This window comes from Fusarium redolens (genome assembly GCF_020744475.1).
Source record: "Fusarium redolens strain MPI-CAGE-AT-0023 chromosome Unknown BKA55scaffold_18, whole genome shotgun sequence".
NCBI classification, from domain to species: Eukaryota; Fungi; Ascomycota; class Sordariomycetes; order Hypocreales; family Nectriaceae; genus Fusarium; species Fusarium redolens.
Window position 1 is genome coordinate 201,349 of NW_025763681.1, and position 24,343 is coordinate 225,691.

At 49.3% G+C, this 24,343-nt stretch overlaps 4 protein-coding genes across 4 annotated transcripts; 2 read left to right on the plus strand and 2 right to left on the minus strand.

Moving 5' to 3' along the window:
• Nucleotides 1-212: 212 nt before the first annotated feature.
• Nucleotides 213-1,063, minus strand: BKA55DRAFT_624053 (uncharacterized protein). The gene is made up of 2 exons (XM_046196815.1): nt 593-1,063; nt 213-535 (listed from the first exon to the last, which is right to left on the minus strand). Exons 1-2 carry the CDS (start codon nt 983-985, stop codon nt 380-382), a joined length of 549 nt encoding a protein of 182 aa, XP_046044123.1. The 5' UTR covers nt 986-1,063; the 3' UTR covers nt 213-379.
• Nucleotides 1,064-7,725: 6,662 nt separating this feature from the next.
• Nucleotides 7,726-8,283, plus strand: BKA55DRAFT_544277 (uncharacterized protein; the record flags this gene model as incomplete). Its single annotated transcript, XM_046190687.1, has 3 exons — nt 7,726-8,006; nt 8,101-8,131; nt 8,200-8,283. 3 exons carry the CDS (start codon nt 7,726-7,728, stop codon nt 8,281-8,283), a joined length of 396 nt encoding a protein of 131 aa, XP_046044124.1.
• Nucleotides 8,284-9,071: 788 nt separating this feature from the next.
• Nucleotides 9,072-10,888, minus strand: BKA55DRAFT_598021 (uncharacterized protein; the record flags this gene model as incomplete). Its single annotated transcript, XM_046196157.1, has 3 exons — nt 9,072-10,091; nt 10,141-10,405; nt 10,455-10,888. 3 exons carry the CDS (start codon nt 10,886-10,888, stop codon nt 9,072-9,074), a joined length of 1,719 nt encoding a protein of 572 aa, XP_046044125.1.
• Nucleotides 10,889-13,883: 2,995 nt separating this feature from the next.
• BKA55DRAFT_679793 (uncharacterized protein) lies at nt 13,884-15,587 on the plus strand. The gene is made up of 2 exons (XM_046198187.1): nt 13,884-14,241; nt 14,296-15,587. The coding sequence occupies exons 1-2, from the start codon at nt 14,006-14,008 to the stop codon at nt 15,323-15,325; spliced, it is 1,266 nt and encodes a 421-aa protein (XP_046044126.1). The 5' UTR covers nt 13,884-14,005; the 3' UTR covers nt 15,326-15,587.
• Nucleotides 15,588-24,343: the final 8,756 nt, after the last annotated feature.

The following is a 24,343-nucleotide window of genomic DNA, read 5'->3' on the forward strand; positions in this document are numbered from 1 at the left end:
GTTACGGCCGTTATCTATGTCTAATTACCTATCCTTTCTATTCCCCTCATCTATACATTTTTTGAAACTACAATCATGTCTGAGAAACAACTACCAAGACGACGAGGGCGACCTAGAAAGGTACAGACAAAGGAAAACGACTAGCGGCTCAACACACATACTCACGGAGGTATTACCACCGTCGATTACAGCAAGAAAATGTGAATTCCGCGGTGAATATAGAGCTTTTCCAGCACATAGCTGCCACAGGCACATAAACACCTGATGCATCCCCTAAGGAGTTATTCGCGAAACCTGTGACTTCATTTTTTTTAGGACAGCCTATCCAATGCAAAGATATATCACAATTTGGTGCCAAGTAGCGGTTCATTGTGTTCACCTAAAATCCAAACGCATTCTCCTGCGAAACCATTCCCTTGCGAACCGCTGCCGCCATCGTGCCCAAGATATCCCCGACGATAACCAGGTTACTGATTTTCAGGCCGTGTGGCCCGCTAGAATCCTTGACGAAGGTAAGTCGATAAGCTCTCGGAATCTAAATCACGTTCAGTAGTTGGCAGGTGGACTCGCACATCCGAAACGATATACTGACCCGCAGCTCCCAATTAATTCCCTTGTTATCCGAATATTTCTTCTCTCCCGGCTCTACGAAGTTGGTGTATATATTCCCGTACACCATGCCATCATATCCGTCTTCCGTATCCTGGATGAAAGCGGAGAGGGGCTCCATTGAAAATTTGTCATAGAACCGGGTCGAATGAACCAACCTCTTCCAGGCCTCCTCTCCTCTAAGGGTCTGCCCACTTTGGGCTTGGAACTCGAAGTCCTGGGTGAACCACTTAGTATGCGGCCCCGAGTGGGCAACCTTGGTCTCGCAGGAGTCAGTGTTGAGGTTGCTCAAGTATTGCATAACAGGATGTTTCAGTGCCTCGTCGTCCCAGCCCTTAAAAGAACCGACGAAGCAAGGCTTGGTTGGGTAAGACATCGCGACGAGGAGGACTGAATTTGGTGCTGATCGAGACGGTAAGGCTTATTTGCTGCTAGTGATAGATTCTAAACATAGAAAAGGCGGAGAAGATTATAACCTTAGATGACTGGGGATGATGGTTCTTATATATATGACAGAGAGACCGATTACATGCATCTGCTCAGATCGTATTTTCGTTGCTCATCTAGCAAATGTCCTCTAGACCACCATTGAATTATTCTGCAAAGCATATACTTTCTCATTACGTGTTTTACATCAATGCCTTTTCAGGTATATGTTACCTACTCTTCTCCTTATCATGAACCTTCGATCCAATCCAAGAGGAAAAGCCCATTAGCTGTATTTTAGATAACAGGGCGACATGGACCTCTCGGTATTCTTGACATTTTCTTGCTACTCAGAGGTAAAATCACATGAACAAGACTGCCACTGACAACTAAGATAGTCAACGTAATTAACTGATCATTCTCCCAAGCCACTAACTCTCTCAGCAGGTATGAACGCGCGCTTCCAGCCCCGACGCCTAAGCCTCCCTCCCAAGGATTCCCACAGCAGCCACCTGACTTGCCCATAATTCAAATGGGTGGATGAGAAATTGGATCGCAAGATAGAGATGGTGGTATGATGACGCAACCAGGCGTTAATTGGACGCAAGAGATTCGCGTCAATCAGTCGCTGGCGGTCTAGATTCGATATAAAAGTAAAATCCAAAACCTTATTAAAAACGTCCCATGAGAGGCTGCAAGACCTCAAAAAACCACCGACGTTTACTAAAGCTACCATGTTCACAAAGCTTGGTAATCCACGGGAAACCGAGTCCTTTTTTTCTAGGTCATGTTCTGATTACGCCTCCGCTACAGCAAGCCAGCCTATCTCCCAAGCGATCTAAAGACAATGTTGAAACAGTGTGACTAAGGTGGCCCGCAGCGCTCATCATATGTCAACTCAATCAATCAATCACCCCAATCAAATCAATCAAATTGTCGAATTCTTCCTTTCAATCAAATCAATTCATGTATTTCGAAAGTTGAAATAATTGATATATTACAAATACATCATGCGATCGTCTAATATCGAGGCAAAAATTCAGATCTTCCCGGAATACTACCCTACACCAGATAGTTGCAGATGGAGGTCTACTTTCTAATAGCTGTGAATCAGTCCCAACACTAAGTACCTACTATCGTGTTCTAACGCGTAACCCCACCACGCGTATGCAATCTGGAACTCATTTCCCAACCATGTCGCGCCATCAAAATAATCCCTTCTATACGTGGTTTTTATTCCATTTCATCAGTAGAATGTCGAACTCGCCACTCTCCCCGTCGCCAGCTGGCTTTCCGCCAACAACATTGACACCTTGCCCTACACCTCCTTCTTCCGTCTTCTCACGATTGCCTCAGCCTAAAACGGTTGCCAAGCAGTTGGAAGAAGCAGCCGTTGGAGCTTTACCTCCCAACCCGACCATTGAGAATCTGCCCAAGATTACCTGGAAGAACCGTCGCTTCGTCCAGGAGGATTTGTTAGCTCGAAAAGGTGCAAAGGGCAGGAAGAGCTGGATTAGGTCGCACGGGACCTTCCTAGTCGAGCTGAACTATCAGGATCTACCGATAGGTCATGTCTGGTGCTGCAATCGATGTGACATGAAAGGCGCAGCGGAGTTCTTCTCGGTGCAAGCCACGTCTTCCGGAGCAGATCATCTCCGAAAGCATGTACTTGTCCCGTTCAATATTGTTCACAAGATACCCAGCAGCTGACCGACCTACATAGAGCTCACCGGATCACCCCAGCCAGCCAGTCTGGTGAGCCAAGTCCTGGTGATGAAAGTGCCATTGATATTTATTCTGGTGCAACACCGAAAAGGCGCCGGCTTGAACAGAGCGTCATACCAAAAGCGAAAATAAAAGCCATACAAGAACTAAGCGTCGAATTCGTCATTAATAGCGATGCGCCATTCACCATCTTCGAGCACAGCTTCCTTCGGAAGATCTTCAACCATTCCGACAGCGATTTAGTACTCCAGATGGCGTGGAGTGGTAGCTCTGTCACTAGAGATACACCGGCTCTTTGAAGCGAAGCGAGATACCATCAAGGCAGAGCTCTGTAACGCCTTGACAGCGGTGCACAGTAGCTTCGATCTCTAGACGTCACCGAATCGCTTTGCAATCATGACTGTATTTGCGCACTTTATCGATCAACTGGGGCATCAGCAATCCCGTCTTCTGGCTTTGCGTCGTCAATCTGGTGCTCATAGTGGCGAGAACCTCGCCGGTTCTCTGGTCGACATCGTCCACGAATCGGAGATTGAGGGGCGAGTTGGCTGTGCCATCTCTGACAACATGGCGGCAAACGATACTTGTCTGTACCACATGTACCAGCAGCTCGATCCCATCGATGAGGCCTGTTGATATAAAGGCCCGCCGGATGCGATGCTATGGGCACACGCTCAATCTCGTCGCGCGAGCCTTTCTCTTTGGCAAAGACGCCGACTCGTTCGAGCTGGAGTCTGACATCAACAGTATGCGCACAAAGGGCCCCATTGGTAAGCTCCGCAATATTGTCAAGTTTATCCGTTCGTCGCCGCAGCGGAGTGAGCAGTTCAAGCGAATTGCCCGGGAGCAGGATTACGAGGGATATCGGCTCTGCGAGGAATCCACGGCCGAGCTCGAGGTTATCATGAACAACGAAACGCGGTGGAACTCAACGTACATGATTGAGAGGGCTTTGCGAAAGCAGATAGACATCAGGGCATTTCTCTTTGCGATTCAAGAGGAGGAAAACGAGGCAAGACGTATCCCGGCGGATGACATATTGTCCAGCGAAGACTGGCGGGTACTTGGCGAAGTGAACAAGATTCTCAAACCTATACACCTTCAGACGATGCGGACGCAAGGCTGGGGGTAAAGGTGACAGCCATGGACGCCTATGGGAGGTGTTGATAGGAATGGAATATCTGCTGGAGCACTTTGTGGACTGGAAAGTCTTCTATAGTAAAGTTGCGGCGGAGACAGTGGGTGAAACTCATCTGGATGCCGCGGAGCGGATTGCAACGGCGCCGGCAAATTTCCGTAAGCGCAACAGTCGGCCAAGCCGCGTACGCCGTCTCCCTGCCCGCTTTGACGAGGATGAGGTTTACGCGCTACCGCAGCGGAGCCAACCCACGAGATTCATAGAATCTGCCTTACCGCTGCATTCTCGGACTGAATATTCCACGGCGGAGAAGCGATCAGCGTCTGAGACGTCGCAAAAGAGCACATTACCAGCAGACCATCGAGCCTATATCCGGGCATCGATTAACAACGGGTGGAAGAAGCTGAATGAGTATTATGACAAACTCGGAGAATCTCCCTTGTTTGCGGCAGCGATCATTCTTCATCCGAGGTTCGGGATCAGCTGGTTAGAGGCCACTTGGGTGTCTGAGGAGCAACTCGCTTGGGTTCGTGATGCCAAGGCTGGAATCAAGGATTACTTTACCCGTTGGTACGACGCGAACCAGGGACTGTGTGAAGAAACAATGAAGTACGACGCAGCGCCAAGGACGATGGGCCAAGAGGATGATCAGTACACTCAATGGATTAACAGCAAGAGGAAGAAAGCGTTTGCGACGAGCAGCAGTGTCGGCGAGCTCGGAAGGTATCTCCGTCTCGAGCCACAGGATACGCAGGATGGCATCCAATGGCGGAGAGACCATAGGGCTTCGTTTCCTTCACTGAGCAGCTTTGCTCTGGATATCTTTGCTATTCCAGCGATGGCAAGCGATTGTGAGAGGCAATTTAGTCTAGCGAAGCTGACGTTGACGTCTCAGAGGCTTTCGATGGGCTCGGATACATTGGAACACGTTCAGTGCCTCAAGAACTGGGTCAGGCAGGGCGGAGTAAAGTTGGGCAGCTGGGTGGGTAACGTACATGATAAGCGAGTGCAACAGACAAGCGAGTGCAACACAACATCCCAACATCTCAGATAGAAATAGCCATAAAAACACAACAGACTATTAATTAAGTAAAATTAATCGCTATATTCTTCCAGAGACATAGCGACAACTATCTGACAGGTCTTTGCATTATGTCCTGTCTTGCCCCACGCTCCACAGCGCCTTTCCTTCATTCGCGCAGGCCCTCCTTGACCACCACTTCTCGATGGTCTAGCCACCGCCTGCGCACCAACATCCGTTTGATTAATTACTTGCCTTCCTTCCTCTACTGTCATCACCCCTCCTTTCTGTAGCCGGGTTCTTTTTGCCCTCCGCCGCCGGCTTAGTATCTCATTTGCCTGTTCAAGATCTTGGACCCTGGCCTCTAATAAGGCAACCTTATGCATAACTATCTTTGTTCCCTTGGAAGAAGACCTCAATGCTTCTAGAATCGACTCTGGAGAGCTACTTTTATGCCTTTTGATTCTCCTTTCAAGATATTCAAGCTGAGAGTCGGCTTCAAGGATAGTCTTTGGGGTCTTTGAGACCCAAGGGGTCGAGGGGCTAACTACCTCCTCCGCAGGCGTCGGAGTCCGCAGCTGCACATCGAGCTTCGAGATTACACTTTCTGGGTCGAGAGGAGCAAGTCCGGCTCCTCTAAAGGCTGCTCTAATATTTTTCTCTGTCATTGTGGCCTGGTAGGCGGTGTAAAAAGCCGGGAAGAACTCGGTTTTGGAAATGTGGGTTACAGAGCATCTGATCAAATGCTCGATTTCTCGCCCGTAAGCCTTCTTAAGCAGGCCAAAGCACCCGACATCAAGAGGCTGCAGCAGATGAGACGAATCAGGCGGCATACAAAGCGTGATGATTTTATTTGCCTTGCAATATCTCTCAAAGTCGACTGAGTGGTGACTTTCGTATCCGTCGAGGATCAGGAGACGATAGCGATTCTTTGATTGCTTGGTAGTACACCGGTCGAAGTGCTTTAGCCACTCGAGGCCTATCTCGTTACCTGTCCAGCCATTAGGACTCGTCGCGATAGCCCAATCGCCCGGGAGGTTGCTTTCTCGGTACCAGTTGGCGAGGTGATATTGGCCCGCACCTATGATGAACGGCGGGATCGCTTGGCACTCGGCATTGATCGCCTGGATGACTGTAATCCATTCCCGGTTTCCAGGCTGCATTGATTTTGGTCTTCCACGCCTTTCAGCACCTGTGACGACCATTCCGCTCGCAATGACGCCCATCATAAAACCAGTCTCGTCAAAGTTATAGATATCATCTAATCGGATGCCGTACTTGGCGATTGTGTTCTCTATGAGCCTAAACCAATTGCGAATAACGGTCGGGTCTTCACATTTGGCTCTCTGGTAGTCGTATTTACGAAAGAAACGCGTCTTAAGCTCTTTATGTCGCCTCACGAAGTTAGAAGCCCAGCGCTTGCCGACGGGTGACGCGTCGCGGTCTGCGAGCAATCGGTTGGCCATTTCTTCAACACCACGCAGCCGCGGAGGAAATCCTCGCGAATCTAGGTCGATAATGAACTGGATAATAGTCTGTTCTTCTAGATCAGATAGTTTCCGTGATTTAGGCGTGGTATCGCGTCGAGAAAGAATGCCCTGCTGCCGGCGCCATAGTTTCATAGGATCAACTTTATAGATCTTTGCGGCGCGTCGGAGAGTTAATTTTGGGTTATTTTGAAGGGCTCGAAGTGCGAGAAGGATATTAGCTTCATTATTAAACTCAGGCATATTAGGTGGTTGAGAATCAATTGATAAAGTGGAAATGCTGTAGGTTGAGGGATTTTTGTAACACTCGCTTATCACGTACGTTAGCGGTTTGGATGGAGACGGAGTATCTTGCTTGGTTGGATAGGTGGCTTGGGCTTGGGCTGCCCTTAAATACTACGAGTACGCCATAGTGATGTTGAACAGGATGGGAAATGTGCTATCAAAGCTCAAGTTTCCCTGCTGGCTGTTCCGCCAAGTGTAATTCCTAATGAAGCCTTAAATTATCACCAAGTGTACGCATCACGCTCCTATTTCCTCAACTCATCAGAATGCTGGAAGATGCTAGCAAATACGCATCGACAACAATTCTTGCATTACTACGCATATTAAATTTAGGTGACGTTATACTTAATTGCATCAATTGGCGCTCTCGTTATCGGCTACTCGCCAAACCATGGACAGTATCAGAGCAACGTACTGCCTTCACTTAATGTCCACTTAAAACGGGATGCAATTACCTTGAGGTGTAGTAGACGCCTTGATATCGTCTATCGATCGATCCCCCATAGTCATTCAGCCCCCAATGCTGCCTTCTTATGCAGCGATCTGTTATGGCTTGTTCCATCACCTTCACAAGCGGACAGTTCCGGCATTACTCATGAGAGGGTCCCTGAAACCCAGCTTTGTAACAGTTATGATTGTTCCTTGAGTACATCGTAGAACAATACAGGCTACAGGCGAGAAAGCTCGGCATAGTATTTGGTTAAATGTACCAAAGAGATTGTTTGTTCAGATCTCTTTAATATGAACACATCTGATCTTCGCTAAAAGTGGACAATCAAGAGAAATTTTAACTTAATTTGAACAATGAACATTGCCTCTTGATCACTGAACGTAATCGCGGCATTATTGTACGTATGCCAACAAGCCTACCAACCTTGACGTTACCCCCAAGTATAAAGGATACAATTTCCCAGGGGCACAAGCAGAAGATCCAACCCTCTTGATTTCTCAAATCCATCCAGACCTTAAGTCACAGTCACACTCACTATCGGACATATCTTGCAACTCATCGCCACAATGACTCGCAACGCATCATGGTATATGCCGCATGTTTGCATCTCGTCCGATTTCTGGAAGGAGCGATAGGTAGAATCGATAACGCCCAGTTCAAGGATGCGTCGATTGATACCGTGTCAAAAGTCGAGAAAGTTTACAGAACTCAGAGGCGCTTCTTAGAACTTTACCCCAAGCTCACAAATTTTACACCACCAACTGCCCAACAGGTCGCTCCTCGATACCCACAGCATAATGAAATCGATGAACTTGTTGACAATCTCAGCAGTATCGACAATTGGCTCCTAGATATGGAACCTAGGTATCCATCCGACAAGAGCAGGGAGCGGAACCTACTGTGATTTTTGGCTGGTGTGACAATGACATTGGAAGAACAATTGGATTATATTCATAAGGTCATCTGGAACCTTGACCCCAGCCGTCGCTGTAAGTATGTCGACGGAAATCTTCGTTTCGCTCCTATTGCAACCAAGCTAGCCTACACTCCGAACCAGGTTTGCGGTGGCCAGCGAGAGGAAGAAATTGATGAAACAGCCTTGATCTATCTCGCTGAGATATTCGATAACGTTGACGAATAAACTTGACAGGCTACATGGAAACTATTGATCTTCAGCCTCAATAGAGATTTCGGTCTCAGTATTAAATGTTATTGACTAAAAGGAGGAAGGTTCGGATAGATTAAGGTTGTGGAAATGGCATACAAGTTTTGTTTTCGGAGTTTATAGACTGGGAGGTTTTAGGCGTTTAACCAAGATTGATTAGATTGTATTTGAGTTTATCAAGATTGTATTTCTACTCATAAATCCTCCATGGCAGAGCTTTTACTGTTGTTTTATTTTGTGAAATCATAATATTGTAAGTTTGGGGGGCTTGATAGCTATTCGAAGTCTCCTCTTTTGTATATGTGATTATTGCTTATGGGTGATTGTAACGATGGTCTGATAGAACGACGAAATCGCCGTTGCTTTTTCCAACAGATTTGAAACTGGTCTCATAACTATAAGACTGTATAGAGAATTAGACAGGGCATAAGAAACGTAGAGAAGTGTAAAAAGTTGAGACCTAGAAGCTCTCCTCGTAGAGCAAGAAAACTCGAGACCTATAATCAAAAATCTAAAAATAACTAAGCAAAAGGCTTCCCAAAATTACATAAGTTAACCTAAACTTGTCCAAGTCTTTTTGTCGCTTAAGATCAAGATCTTAAGTTTTCTACCTCCCCTAGGCCATTCAAACCTTTGGGAGCCTCAAAAGTAGCCGCATATTTGGAACATCCAAGTCTCGCAGGAGGACAAAGAATGACAATATATAATCAAGCACAAAGGAACCGTCAATATTGCTACTATTTATCTCTCATGTTATGCAACCTTTACGACTTTGTAGCATCGCGCACTGCAGCGACTGCGAAAGGATTCGCTGTGAAGGTTCTGTTAGGATCAGCCTTAGCCCTGGCCTTACCAAGTCTCTTGTACTTATCCGCATCCTCATAGTACGCCTGCCAGATCTCAGGCTTACTCATATCCCAATCTCCCCATGAACCCCAAAGCACACGCCGATCCTGCTTACTAAAAGGACTCTTGGCTCCAATCATGATGGAGTCGTTGGTCTTCTGCCAGTTGAGAGCATAATCTCTGTACTTGGCACCTGGATCGTGGAAGCAGTCCAGTGTCTGGACAACAGTCGAGTCTCGCCAGCTGTAGGATGTTCCGTTGTCCTTGTTGAGTAAGAAGCGCGAGTTCTTACCACCGAAGCATTGGATCTGAACGGAGAGCTTGCAGTGGTCATAGACTTCTCCCTCCTTGTCACTCTTGTCGTTGTCGAGCTTCTGGTGAGGGTTGTAGATCAAGTCAAGACGCTTGACAACTGCGTCGACCCAACCATCCTTTTGAAGGGTCTGCGACTTGGTGGCGTAGGTGCGCTTCACGTAGGGAAGCTCAAACTCTCGTTGCTTAGGGAAGATCCACTTTCCAGTCAGCTTGTCCATACCCTCATCAAACTCATTAATCAAAAGAGTATGGTTACTCCAATCATTCTGAAGGTCTCGGAACTGCTGGAACCAATTGTCCGCGGTGGAGTCATACTTGTCGGTTTTGCTGGTAGGACACCACTGTGCATAAAGGACAATGATAGCAGGGAAGCTACCATTGAGTAGGTCAAGAACATCCTTGGCCAAAGCTGTCTTGATCTTTTGTTGAATCTTCTTCCAGATGGTATCATTTTTAAGTGACGGGAACAGCATAGTGACAGGGAAGTCGGTGCTGAGAACACTGCAGCAAAGGTCATAGCCTCGTGGGGCAGTGTCTTCGTCAGACATTTTGGCGATGAAGCCAAGAAGACGTGTGAGGACCTTGGGATCATAAATCCACAGACCCTTCAAACCGTGAGGTCCCTGAAATTGTTAGCATCTTTGGCAGGTGCAAGTTCTTATACTTTCATACCTTGAAACCGTTAGGACCAGCAACGGTTCCCATGTAGCTGGAGGCACGATAGACCTCAACGGTGTAATGGGTAATAATGCCAAAGTTGCCAGGGCTACCACCGAGGATAGCGTAGAAAAGCTCAGAGTCACTCTCCTTGGTGACGTTCTGAATGGAGCCATTGTGGTCAATGAGACGGATCTTGATGATGTGATCGCCGAACAGGCCAAAACTGCGACCGAGCTGGCCATATCCGCCAGTTTGACCATGGCCACCGGTGCAAACACTGAGGAGTTATTAGCTTTATTAGCGTAACGACATATTGTAGGGCTTACTAAGCACACTGGCCGTGCGGCACGAATAGATTCACCGAGCGAAGGTAGTCATTAAAGTCTTGCAGTCTGTTACTCACTCCAGCGTATACCAGAGCTCTGTCCTCAGGAACACCAAGCTCCTCCAAGACCATCATGTCCTTGTAAGTGTTGGACAGATCAATCTGGATGTTCTTTCCACCAGTGGAAGAAGCACCTGAGTATTGGTGACCTCCAGACTTGACAGCGACGCTGACCTTGTTGTCCCTAGCCCATTGAACAGCCTTGATGACATCTTGATCTTCCTTGGGCTGCACAATGAGGGCTGGATTCATATCATGTTGCTCCTGGTAGGAAGAAGAAGCATATTGCTGATTGAAGTACTCATAGTCTTTTTTACCGAAGGAAGATGAGTCGCGGGAGTATTGCATCCCTTGGAAATCTTTGATCTTGAACATGGTGAATGTTGAACCGGGTTGAGTTTGTTTGGTGATTGGCAGGACTAGTGTGGCTTCAACTGTTTCTTATATTCTCTCTGCCAGCTAATTTCGCAAGAGGTGCATTTTGACTGTTGTGTTGAAACAACGGCTGGTCTCACTGGCTTTCAGACTATTGAGCACCTGTGCGGATGGTTCGCACTAGAAATTAGCGGCCTATCATTTATAGCTGAGGCGTCCTAGTGGCTGCAATGGTTGGGGAGCGGCTGAAGCTCGTATCGGGGACCATGGCTGAAAAGGCAACCAATCAAGGTATTAAGTTCATGTCACATGTGAATCACCCAACCAGTTCTCGTCTTTAATAGAGTGAGATATTGGGTCCTTTGGGGCTTATAGCGTGAATGAGCATGTGAATTCTGACTGTAATTGCACATATACGAGGTACATGTCACGAGCTCTGATTCTTTGATGTGTCTTATTGGATGTGTATGTTCTTGGTTTTTGTTGCTTCCCCGCTCTAAGTCCCATATACATCTTTATAATGGGGTCGGACTGGAGTATCACTGCTATAACGATCGCACACCCCATTATGTAAAACACACAACGTGACAGTACACGTAAGACTTACTGTCCATCAAATGCGTATACAGTGGGGTGCAATAAGTTTGAATACATCTGCAGGTATCTCGGCCCGGGCTAGCCTGATCGGGACCGCGTTTTCGATGCCGCTTTTTCTTCCTCCTCCACACACACACACATCACAACGCCTGATAACGCTTCACGATACCTCGAGGCAAGGAACTTACGCCTTCATTACGGTCACGAATATGTGAATTAAAGAGGCAAGGTTATTCTTATAGTCAAACTCACAAGCATTTTCCCTATATTCCCCTTGGAACGATCAAAACGACGTGCCGCCGCGAGGCACAACGTGGAGCCGAGAATACATCCCTGCCGCGGTCAGGCGCGCCTCGAAAGCTTATAGAAGAGCAACGCGATCAGATCTATGATACCGTTACAACCGATCCGCACGTAACGACAAGAGATTTGCTTGATTCCGTTGATAACGTTATCCAGAGGCGTTCTTTACGATACCTTCCACGTGAGATGAACAAGAGGAAATGGTTGCAGAAGAAACGCGTGGCCCTGACGCCGCTACAGGCTCGCAAAAGGCTCGATTGGGCCATACGATATCAGGGCATCGATTGGAGAAGGGTCAAATGGAGTGATGAGTGTATGGTGCGCCGCGGTCAGGGCTTGAGACCTATCTGGACCTTCCTATCGCCTCGCGAGGCCCTGCGCGTACAGGATGTTAGGGAAGCTAGGAGACAAGGAGCCGTACGGCAGATGTTCTAGGCTACCTTCGGTCACGGATCTCGTACGCCGTTGGTGCCTCTCGTTGGCAACGTCAACGCCATAGGCGTCTATGAGTTATACAGCTTTACCCTGCCGTGGGTCCTTCAATCTGGCGATATATTTATGCATGGCATTGTCTCTGTACATACGGCCCGGGTCGTCAAGTCCCTGCTGGAGGACCTAGGGGTCGATTTGATGGCTTGGCCGCCGTATTCGCCTGATTTGAACCCTATAGAGAATCTGTGGGCTTTAATGAAGGCTGAGATCTATCGATTACACCCTGAACTGACTTATGCAGAGGATACAGTCGCTACACAACACGACTTAGTCTTAGCTGCAATGGAGGCTTGGGATAACCTTGAAGATAGGATCTTAAAGAACCTTTGTGAGACAATGCCAAACCGCGTTAACGCTGTAAGTGACGCAGAAGGTTGGTATACAAAGTACTGCAGCTGTTCTAATTGATCTTGCTAGGTCAAAATTACCATATTAAAGCGGCAACATAACAGCTGCCCGTTCCGGCTAGCCTTGATGATCGGTACCTCTAGGTGTATTCAAACTTATTGCACCCACTGTAAGAGGGAGTGGTACCGGTAGTGCAAGCACCTTCTCAACCAATCAACGATAGCCTTTCAGAATTGAACCATATTAAGCCAGCCACTTTCCAAACATGTTTCAATCAAGCACGGGGTCCGACTTCCGACATTTTGCGGATAGCTCTGCACAAGTGCGGGGAAAGAGACGCTTCGAGACTGTTTGTGGAGGTGATGGCTTGCATGAGACATAAGCTTAGTCGCACTATTGGCGCCAAGCTTGTGACAGCGGGACAGGAATCCCTACGGTAGGTATTACGCGCGTATAGTACCGTTTGCAGCACGGCAGTCAGCAGGCACTGCATGAGGGTGAACAAGAAGAGGGGAAATGAAAACATGGTGATGGCACGGTGATTGAATGGCAAGCAATAAGGTGAGACATTAACGACGAATGGCAAATTCTGAGACTGTCCCTTGGTGGGGCAATTGGGGTCCATGGGTTGGCTCTTTTTGGGGAATAACGTTCAACTACTCCATAGTAAGCGGCATCTAAATACGATATTTCACCCAAGCTAAACGGTGCTCACGCACGGCAAAACCGTGCCCCTCCAAGAGACTTACGCAAGGGCGACCAAACGGTCTAAAAGGCTCCTTATAGGCTTATTCTAGGAATAGTTGGTCAATAGTTCCAGCCACAGAGTTCAGCTCTTCTCTTGTGCATTTATTGAGGTTTAGGGCTGCCACACCTCCCGGTCTAGGCCATCCATATTCCATTCAGGGTAGTAATATTGAGTTTTCAGCCAAACTTGTTTGAGTTGTCATGGGTTTCTTTACAGATGGGTTGGGTGGAGGGTTAGGTTCGGCCCGGTACTTGTGAGTGGGGGGCTTGGAATGCGATGTCCGCCAAGAGATGGCTGGATGGTTTTGAGATAATCCCCTGTGATGGAGTTGCTGTGTTTGCTACGTGTAATAATGACGATTGAAAGCCAATCATACGGAAGTTCATATGGATTGTAATACCTGTCGTATTAGTGGTCAGCAAACGGTAAGCTCCCGACGCCTTCAACTCAGCCGCTCGTGAATGGGAGGGAGGCCATGGCAGTTACGGCTGATGCCTACCAGGGTGACGGATATATCATATAGCAGTTATAAATAAACAGGGCCATCAAGAATACAGTTCAATTATTCCAGAATTCCCATCAACTCTGAAACTCTGCCAGACTACCAAGACTACCTTCTCTCAGTTAGGATGATGCTTCCTACAGCTCCCGTTGTCCGCATGGATTTGGGTGATGACTTCAAGTTCGGCCCTACCGTTCTTGACCCCATTCAGCCAGAGGACCAAGAAAACCTGGTCCCGATCAATGGCTTCCCCAGCGTTGACCCCGCGGGTGGTGACATTGCCATGTCCCAACTTGGTGTTCTGGCACATTTTTTCGGAACATACAGTGGATTCGGATTAAATACAATTTTCCGTCCCAACGGGTGAGTATTCCCATCAAAGAAAATATCAACGTTTTGAAGCTAAGTGAGACAAAGTACAAAAACTCCTACACCTCTCCCTATTCAACCCCCACCTACAGATCTCAATGACAACATTCTTCAACTTAATCTCACATCTGAATCCCTGGCTTTCGCCAAAGGACGTCTGGATGATGTACCTAACCGTGGTTTGAACGACCAAGCTGATGTCATGCTCAATGGTGTTCCATACACTCAGACAATTGCTGATATCACTGAGATTGTAAAGCCACCCAAGCAGCAGCCTGTCATCCACTTCGAGCCTGGTCTGTGGATGCACGTTCCCTCCAGTGAGATGCCTAATCTTTCAGCTTCTCTGTCTCGTATGGCTTCTATTCCTCATGGAACTTCCATCAATGCCCAGACTTTCATGGCTACCATCACAGCCAAGGGCGCACCGGTCTTTTCCCCGGTTGACATCACCCCCACTGTTGTTGGTGGAACTCAGAAGGTCCCCTTCCGAGGCCAGATCCTTACCAACAAGGACACGTTCCGCCTTCCTCAGGATCTTTCAAGCTTTGACAAGGCCGGTACCATCACACAGGCTATCTTGACTGATCCCAACACTGTTCTCCGAAACGCCAACATTGGCAAGAACATCATTGAGAACACCACCTTTGAGGTTTCCTCAGAGGCCCAGAACCCCAACCTCGGTGGTGGAACCAGCAACATTGGTTTCCTCATTGGCGCAGATGCCGGTGCCAGCTCTGCTTCTGTCCAGGCTCGAAGCGGAAACGCCAACGCTGTCCGGGTCACTGCTCAGTACTGGCTCTCCCGAGTTCGAACTCAGCTCAAGCTTCCTGTTTGCCGGGGCACAGATAAGAAGAGCATTTCTCCCGCTTCTCACGGACCTCGTGATGCTGTTCCTAAGTTCCTGATCGACATCGATGTTCCAGCTGCGAAGACTGTCAACATTGAATACATCCAGATTCAGTATTCACAGACTGTCTTCCTTGACTTCAATGGTCTCTCTTGGCCTCACGTTACAGTGGGAACTCTGGCGCCGACTATCCGACACAAGTTGTCTCAGGTTATTGTATCTCACTAGATGGTCTTTTGACCCAAGTAGTCGAGACTGTGAAAATGGGGAATGGGTTGGTTACGGCCTGGACTGTCTACAGATATTTGGGTGGATAAGCAGCAATAGCATCTTAAGTTCTTAACAAGAACATTCTCTTAGCTTAAATAACTTCCTTCGTGTCTGCCTGATGGGATTAGAAAATCCATATAACGTACGTGATAAGCGAGTGTTACAAACAAGCGAGTGTTACACTATACTGTATAACCGAAAGTGCTAAGATTTAGCGTTTTAGAAATTAACTATATAATTAAAAAAAATCTCAGAAAAAGAATTTGCTATAATCTTTACACAGTAAAGTACTATACTAACTTTTATAAAATTCTCCTTAATTTATTTAGGCTTATATTTACAAATACACAGTGTAAATAGGTTTTCTTTATACTAGCTATTAAAGAAATTATATAAAATCTAGAAAAAATATATTTTATAGATTCAGTTATAATCTATGCTATATTAAAATTTCTTTTATTTTAGGAATGATTTAAATTCAGGAGGGTTTATGTTTAGTCGAATGTAAGCCAGTATAAATTTTCAATGTAACACTCACTTATGCTATATTAAAATTTCTTTTATTTTAGGAATGATTTAAATTCAGGAGGGTTTATTTTTAGTCGAATGTAAGCCAGTATAAATTTTCAATGTAACACTCACTTGTTTGTAACACTCGCTTATCATGTACGTTACACACATCTAATAAGACACATGAGAGAATTAGGGCTCGTGACAATAACTATCGTAATATTCGTAGCAATCATTGGGATAGGGTCTCAGCAATACTAGAGAAAGAACCTTTTGCGGCCAAGACCTACACTTTGTTATGCCGCTGACCACTGATCCTCATAATTGCGATGATTCGGGGAATGCAATCAGATGATGCTTGCACAAAATTTGACAACATACATTGCGGGAAAGTTCCTAACCCACCCCCACAAACCTCCGTCTCGAGACGGATGCTTGTTGGATCACTTGTCAACCTCTTGATATGTCCCTGCAAGGCACCTGGCACCCCTAGGCGCATCCTTATTATATTCACGCATGGCTGTATGGTCTCTGGGATATGGCTCAACTCGTATGATTGAACTTTCTTCAAGTCAATGCATGATCGAGATCGGGATGGGTTTTCGCCATGCTGCCTGCCAATCAAAATAACATACCAAGACACGATTTCTAAGTCTAATGACAGCTGCCAATTCCATTGCCTGCCTCAAGAACCTCACAATCATATTAAGATAAAACAGCAAGCTTGGAGTCGGTAAATAAAGGTCACATGTGAAATAGGCGTAGAGAGCGGGCAGCCCCAGCTACTTGAATATACTTTCACATGAAGCCGTGAAATTAAAGTAGAAGGTTTATCGTAAAACGCTATTTTACTTCATACAGAGGAATCTTAAGCCAAATCTCTAAACCTTAATTATCTATTAGTGGCGCCGTCAGATGCTGGGTTGGATACCGACAGAGATAGAGTTGCAGCTCAAGACTGTATCGTATTGCTCCATCCTGAGCAAGGTCCTATTGTTGAACGGATCGCGTGCGCCTTGATGTCCTTAATTGTATCTGTATTGTGGAACTGTGTCCCCTCCCTTCCTCAGAGAGGGGTCTGCTTATTATGTTTTCCTAACCAGGCGGGAGCCGCGGATTTAAAATTTCACAGGTACCGCGAAAATGACTAACGTAGTTCATCACTAAGCGAGCCACATCACCTGCCAAGCCACTTTTCTATACCTCCCAACTTCTAATCCCTACCTACAACTTACCCAAAAACACACTCAATGGAATCCAAAATACCATGATTCGATGCCACATCCATATCTTCAGCCTCTGGACAAGTTCTTGCATTATGACCACTCTTGCGGCAGATGCCACAGAGCCGCGCGCCCGTCTGGTGCCGCTTCGATGGGCCCCCTCCCGCACCTTCATCACGCCCTTCTTCCTCCACTACGCCCTTTTTCACTAGAGGCTGGCTCGCTTTCTCACCTGTAAGAGGTCCTGAATCTTGTAATCGTGTTCTCTTGGCACTCCGCCGCTTAGAAAGGGCCTCATTGGCCTCGCGAAGTGCTTTGATCTCTCCGGTCAAAAGTGTCAGCTGCAGTGTTGCTAATAATATGGCAATAAAGTAGTATATTGCAATACAAACCATATGATATGGATCTTCTCATATTGTCACAATATGATATGAGCTTTTTGATATTGTACCAATATAATATGAGGATGTCCATATTGGCAATATATTATTTATATTGGGGTGTCGGTCCTGAAGCGAAATTGCCTCTTGACCGTGGTCTGTCTTGACTTACCCTACACCCCACGGCAGGTGTACTCGGCGTTTTATTGGTCACCTTCCTTTGTCATCACACTTTCTTGGCATACAAATGTTAAGAAAGTGGCCCTGTCTACACGTAAATCCTTAACAAGTGCACAACAAACATTCCAATCTGCGCTTTGCGCAGTCGCAAGCCGCGGCGATGGCTTCGTCTTCAACGATCCCGCCCGCTGCCTTGGATCCCTTCGATCTGGGGATCCACACTCCCGTCAACCTGAACCGGGGAGCCCGTGCAGCCCTCTTGCAGAACAGTCCGGCAGCCGTCAACGGCACCATTGGTGTTTCAACCGGTCCCGGCCGGATGGCCCAGACACCATCCTCACCACTCAACCCCGCCACCATCGCCGCAGCTACGGAAGGAGCTGAGCGTGCCAGTCCCGCATCCATTTTTGAACAACGACCAATCTCTATCGTTGAATCAGCCAACGATCTCGCGCGAGAACACGTGGAAGAGTACAACATCAAGCTGGGGGTTTTCCAGGCCTTTTGTGCCAAATTTGAAGAAGCGGCCCAGCAATTCGTCACCGGACCGCAACGACGTTTCGCTCAGCAATTTGCCGATGATTTCCTCGGTTTTTGGAAACGAGAGCTCTCCTGCTCCGGACCTGCGACCCCAAAGCCTACATACAGCAGCGTGGCCGCTGCCGCGCCTCCCACTGACCATGACCGTCTGACCTACAGACAACAACAACAACAAAATAAAGGCCGACAAACAGATCCACCTCATCGCCAAGGGCAACAGACGACCATCGCCCCACCCCGACAAGACCTCCGTGTCTTTATCCGTCTAGAAGCCGGAGCTCTGGCCAGGGCCCACAGTAGCTATGCCATCCGGACTCTGATTCGGGAGAAGCTCGGTGCTGTCTCAGACAAGATCCGGCAGGTGTTCCAGGTCAGATCGGGATGGGCCGTTCTGGCTGCCGACTCGGCAACACGCGACTTTCTGGTAGAAAAGCAAGCTGAGTGGGCCGCTGAACTGGGAGCTACAGCAGTAGAAACGAACAAGGAATGGTTCACCTATGTGGTCTCAGACGTTCCTACAAGACTGACTGACTTTTACGGAAATGAGGTGGATAGTGACAGCGTCGTCAGCGACGAGATAGAAATCCAGACTGGGCTCAAGCCCATTGACGTACGTACCGGAAGACAATTCTCGGATAACCCCTTGACCAAGGCCCTACTTGTGTCCTTTCTGAAGCCCACAAAAAGATTCTGGTCTCTTTTCGGCAGTAGCGCAGCTAGACTTGTTGACAAAACCGACCGACCTAGACAATGTGAGAAGTGCTGGGGCCACCATTTTGCCCGCAACTGTCACAGACAGCCAGTTTGCCGACGCTGTGGTGAGACCGGCCACCTTGTAGACGATTGCATCGCACCAGAACAGTGCGTCAACTGCTTGGGCCCCCACCAGGCCAACTTTCGTAGGTGCCCAGCTCGGCCAAAGACAGTGCACGGCGTGCTCCGCCGACTGACTAAAGAGCAACGAAAACATGTCAGGGCCGTTGGTGCGGAGACATACCGACAACGACACCAAGAACCACAGTCGGGATCGCATCAGGAAGCCCAGCAGGGCATGGCTGAGCGACAAAACGAGGATGTCACATCACAAGAACGACCGAACGCTCGTGCTCCAAGCCCAGCTGTATCAGGAGCACCTTCGTGCATCATGGTGGCCACGACCCCTCATGCTGGCTATGAAGCAGAGGAAGAACCCGAACAGCCCAGACCAGGCTCACCGCGAAAGCGCCGAATAGTTCTCATCAATCGCTCGCATGGCCAGGAATAGATATTCTCAAACACGAAAGAACGACAGGAAGCCGCTCAGGATCTTCCAGGCCAACGTCGGCAAGATCCCCCCGGCCCACGACTGCGCCCTGGCGCTGGCCGACTCGGAACAATATGACGTTGTGCTCTTGCAAGAGCCGTGGACGGCTCACACAGAGACCCGCTCTCTAACCAAGACTCACCCTGCATACGACACATTTACGCCGGTCGACATGTGGAACAGCAACGATACTCGGCCTAGAGTGATGACATATGTCCGGCGAGACCCCAGACTCCTTGCCGACCAGATTCGGCCCTTCCAGACCCGAGACATTCTCTGGCTCGCGATCAACGGCATGACGATAGTCAACTTTTATCGTCAGAACGACGAGAGGGACGCCCTAGACACGCTATTTCAATGGTCTGTCCCGGAACGTTGCCTCGTAGCTGGTGATTTCAATGCCAGACATCGTAGCTGGCAAACAGGCCAAACTACGAACCGGGGCCAAGAGATAGCAGGATGGGCGTCTGAGAATGACCTCAGCCTTCTCAACACTTTAGATATCCCAACAAACCCGTACGGCAACACAATCGATCTTGCCTTTACTAACCTACCACTTGCTGAAGCTATCGTCGAGGACCATCTCGCCACCAGCTCTGACCACTTCACGCTCAGCCTGACTTTCCCAGACGTCAGATCGACTCCGGTGCAGCCAGGCAAGATTCGAGTGACGACGGAAGACGAGCTTAAACGATTTGTCGAGATCGTAGAGCTCGGCGCTACAGGAATCCCCCTGACGGATTCGACCCCCGAGGAGCTGGACGAGCTTGCCTCTTCACTTGTGAGTCTACTAACATCAGCAGCAAAAGCGTCTGGGAGGCCCGCACGGAAAGGCGGACGTCCGGCTCCCTGGTGGACGGAGGAGTGCGCCGACGCCGCGGCTGCTTTTCGAGCCATCAGAAGAAGCTACCTGCTCGGCTTCAACCAGGACGTTCAGATCGCCAAAAGAGGCTTTCATCGTGTGGTCCGTCGGGCCAAGAGGCGCTATTGGCGTAACCTCATCGATGGCTTCTCCAGCAGTAGCGATGTTTTCAAAGCTGTCCGGTGGCTAAAGTCCCCAGGAGCCTTCCAGCCGCCACCTCTACAGGTCGATAACGTCGTGTACGAAAGCCAGATGGATAAAGCCAACGCACTCCGACAGGCCACGCTTGAACGAAGAACTGCGGAGGACGACATCGCAAACGCATGGACGCCAGTATTCCCACCTAGATCGATCCCATTCTCTCCCGAAATCTCTCTGGAGGAGGCGCAATATGCGACTTGTCACACAGGCAATACATCCCCAGGGTCAGACAACATCACAGTCAAACTTCTTGAAGCAGTATGGCATGCCATCGGTACACATGTCCGTCGTCTCTTCGAAAGATGCCTTACCATAGGCCATCATCCAAAACCATTCAAGGAGGCGGAGGTGGTCATGATCGCGAAACCGGGACGGAGAGACCTTACCGAACCACGAGCATGGCGACCCATCTCACTGCTCTCCTGTCTTGGTAAGGGACTAGAACGACTGATCGCGCGCCGCCTAGCATGGGCAGCCGTTCACTACAGCGTCCTTCATCCGCAACAAGCTGGGGCGCTCCCCAAGAGGTCGGCAACAGACTTGGTAACTGCTCTGATCCATGATATTGAAGAAGCGTTTGCACGCAAGAAGGTGGCGACTATAGTCACAATGGACGTCCAAGGTGCTTTCGACACCGTCATGCGCAACAGGCTCATCCTGCGTCTTCGTGAGCAAGGCTGGCCTAATCATCTGGCTCGCTGGGCCGGCTCCTTCATGGGCGGCCGGTCGGCGCGTGTCAGGTACCAAGACACTGTCACGCCCTCTTCTCCCCTTCAGTGCGGCCTCCCTCAAGGGTCGCCGGTATCGCCAATCCTCTTTCTCCTTTACACTGAGCCAATCTATCGATTAGGGAACCCTCAGGGTCGCTTCGGCTATGCAGACGACACGGCCATCCTGTCCATAGGCGACACAGTAGACGAGACTTCTGCCATGGCATCTAGTTCCATCGCCGAGATGGTGCGATGGGGCGCGGAGAATGGCGTGTCCTTCGACACGAAAAAGACCGAAGTCATGCATTTCTCCCGCAGCAAACTCAGGACTGCGCCGGCAGTACGCCACGGCGATGTCGAGAAATACCCTGAACCAGCTCTACGCTGGCTTGGTATCTGGTTGGATAGCAAACTATCTTTTCGACTTCATGTCGAAAAGTGGGCGGCCAAAGCAAAGGCAGTGGCTTATCATTTGCGGGGGCTCACCAACACGGTACACGGCCCTCTACCGAGCGCCGTGCGAGGCGCCGTCAGAGCATGTGTCGAGCCAGTGCTGCTCCACGGCTCAGAGGCGTGGTACCCGGGCAAGACCAGGCCGCGGTGGACCCATCCTACGAAAGACCTGCCATCGAGTAACCAGCATCTCATACAAATAATGACGAAAGCCATGAACCAGGCCATGAGAGCCATACTTCCCGTATGGAAGACAACACCTATCGCTGCTCTCCACCGAGAAAGTGGGATACCACCAGTCGATCAACTGCTCGAAGCAAGTCGACTTAGATTCTCCGCGCGACTCAAATCGCTGGATGAAGCTCACCCTCTGGCGAACCGAACGCGCCCGCCTAGCCAACCTACTTACCACGATCTCATCAAACGAAAATATCAAGCACAGATAGGAAGCAGCTTCAGGACGCGTCTTCGACGCACAGACGAGCTTCTTGCGCCTTGCGCGCGACCGAAGCTCGTCCAGCAATGCTTCAACCAAGAACAAATGCCACCGCTGCAGACAGCATCGAAGAAGGAAACGGCTGACGCCTTCCTCCGTTGGGCTCGGTCGCTCAATCCGCTCACCATAGTCGTATACTCGGATGGCTCTCTGTCCTCAGAAGGGGCTGCCAGCTACGGCTTCACCATTCACCAGGACAATCTCCCCATCCTTAATGGATCGGGTCGCCTTGGGCCTGCTGAAGTCTTTGACGCCGAAGCCACAGGAGCATTAGAGGGCCTAAAGGCCGCCCTAAACCTGCGAGAATCAGTAACAAGAAACATCATAATCTGCCTAGACAACCTCGCGGCCGCCACATGCCTACGAGGTACTCCGTCCGACTCTTCTCAAGATGTCTTTCTCGAGTTTAAGGCTTTAGCGGCATCGCATGGATCTACACAAGTACGATGGATACCAGGACACACCGACATCCCCGGTAACGAACAAGCCGATAAACTGGCCAAAGCAGCATCATCACTCGCCGAGCCCGAAGGCGCTCAACCGACACTGGCGTACTTACGAAGAATCGCAAGACAGAAGCCGAAAGAAGCATTCGAGATGTGGTGGTCCACCGCCGCCCCTGAGCAGTACAAGAGACTCAATCGCAAGGCGACCACAGGCTGTCCGCCGGAGCTGTCGCTCCCGCGCGCAGCCTTGCACCATCTGCTGGCAGCGAGGTCGTTTCATGGGGACTTCGCCGCATTTCACGAGAGATTCGACCATAGTGATGCACGCCTGGTCTGCTCATGCAACCGACGCAAAGCACCGGACCACATCTTCTACTGCAGAAAGGTACCGCCGCGTCATCGGATGAGGCTCGCACCCTCACCGAATGCAGCAGTCAACCTGGCAATAGGAAGAGACTTCACCAAGTTCACCGAACTGTCTAAAGCCAGCGCTTTCTTTGGAAAGATCTGTCCTCGTTATTAGACGAGCACGACCCGGGACGCACTCGCATCCTTCCTCCCCTCTTTTACCCTTATACATTTCCCTTTTCTTACCTTTCTCTCTTACCTGTTCTCGGCCAGATGAAGGGCGCTAGCACGCCCTCTATCTGACCGTGACCACTTGAAGGCAGCCCTGAGGCTACCGCGCCCAGAGGCTCACGATCGCCTAACAACGGGCTTACCTTGCGGCTGTCGTTCATCAGCCGCGCCTGATCATCCCGCTGACGGGTAACAGGCTCGATAAGATGCGCCATTTGTGCCGTTGATATGCTGGATAGTGTGTGGTCTATCGACGCGTCTGCAGAATTGGATTTCGAGAGGAAGTCATAGTATTCTGCAATTAGTGTGTAGATAAGTCCCAATTTCTCTAGCTCAGCACGTCTTGTGCCCCAGTAGGGAACTTTCGGGGCCTACGGCCCCTCGGACGAAAAATATACATAACATAACATAACTTTCGGTGAAAGTGGTCAACTCTCTCCTGTAAAAATTTTTCCTTGGCACCCGCTGTTAGCGCGCTGCTAGGGCAGAAAGTTTTTGCAGGCCAAAATGGCAGCAAAGACAGCTGTGGGCTTAGCGGGACCCTAACAGCTGCCTGAAGAAAGGGATTCAGAGAGTTGACCTTTCTTCGTGACATGTGTCTCCAACGACACTGAGCTCCGCGAGCTCTTGACATCGCCTTCGGGCACCATTTCCTTTGTGATATCTGCGGCTTCTTCCTACCTCGACATTACGGCTTCGCGAGCCTTCGACATTCCGGGCTCTGCGCCCCTTCGATTTCCCGCACAACCGACATCTGCAGCCTCGGCTGCCCAGACGACACTTGCGGCATTCTACCGCTCGACACTTGAGGGTCATCGCATCCTCACCCACATCCTCACCTGCAGCCCAACGCTGCCTCGACCGACCTTTGCGGCTTCGGCTGCCAAACAAGACCAGCAGCCGTCAGCTGCGCGACTTTCTGGGCCCTCAGTTGCCCCCAACTTCGACGCACGGGCCTCAAATGGCTCGCTGCCCTTTTCGTAGCTCAAACGCTGCATGACCGACCTCTGCAGTACGCATACTGCCCAGAGAACCTCTTTCTTTCTGCAGCCTCGGCTGCTGCCCGGAACACAACCGGGCCTCGACGATATGT

Bases quoted from the DNA above. Each gene is read 5' to 3' on its own strand.
- BKA55DRAFT_679793 (XM_046198187.1), top strand. From the start codon at position 14,006: ATGATGCTTCCTACAGCTCCCGTTGTCCGCATGGATTTGGGTGATGAC. The intron at 14,242-14,295 runs GTGAGTATTCCC...AGTGAGACAAAG, and splicing joins ACAATTTTCCGTCCCAACGG to TACAAAAACTCCTACACCTC.
- BKA55DRAFT_624053 (XM_046196815.1), bottom strand. From the start codon at position 985: ATGTCTTACCCAACCAAGCCTTGCTTCGTCGGTTCTTTTAAGGGCTGG. The intron at 536-592 runs GTCAGTATATCG...AACGTGATTTAG, and splicing joins GAATTAATTGGGAGCTGCGG to ATTCCGAGAGCTTATCGACT.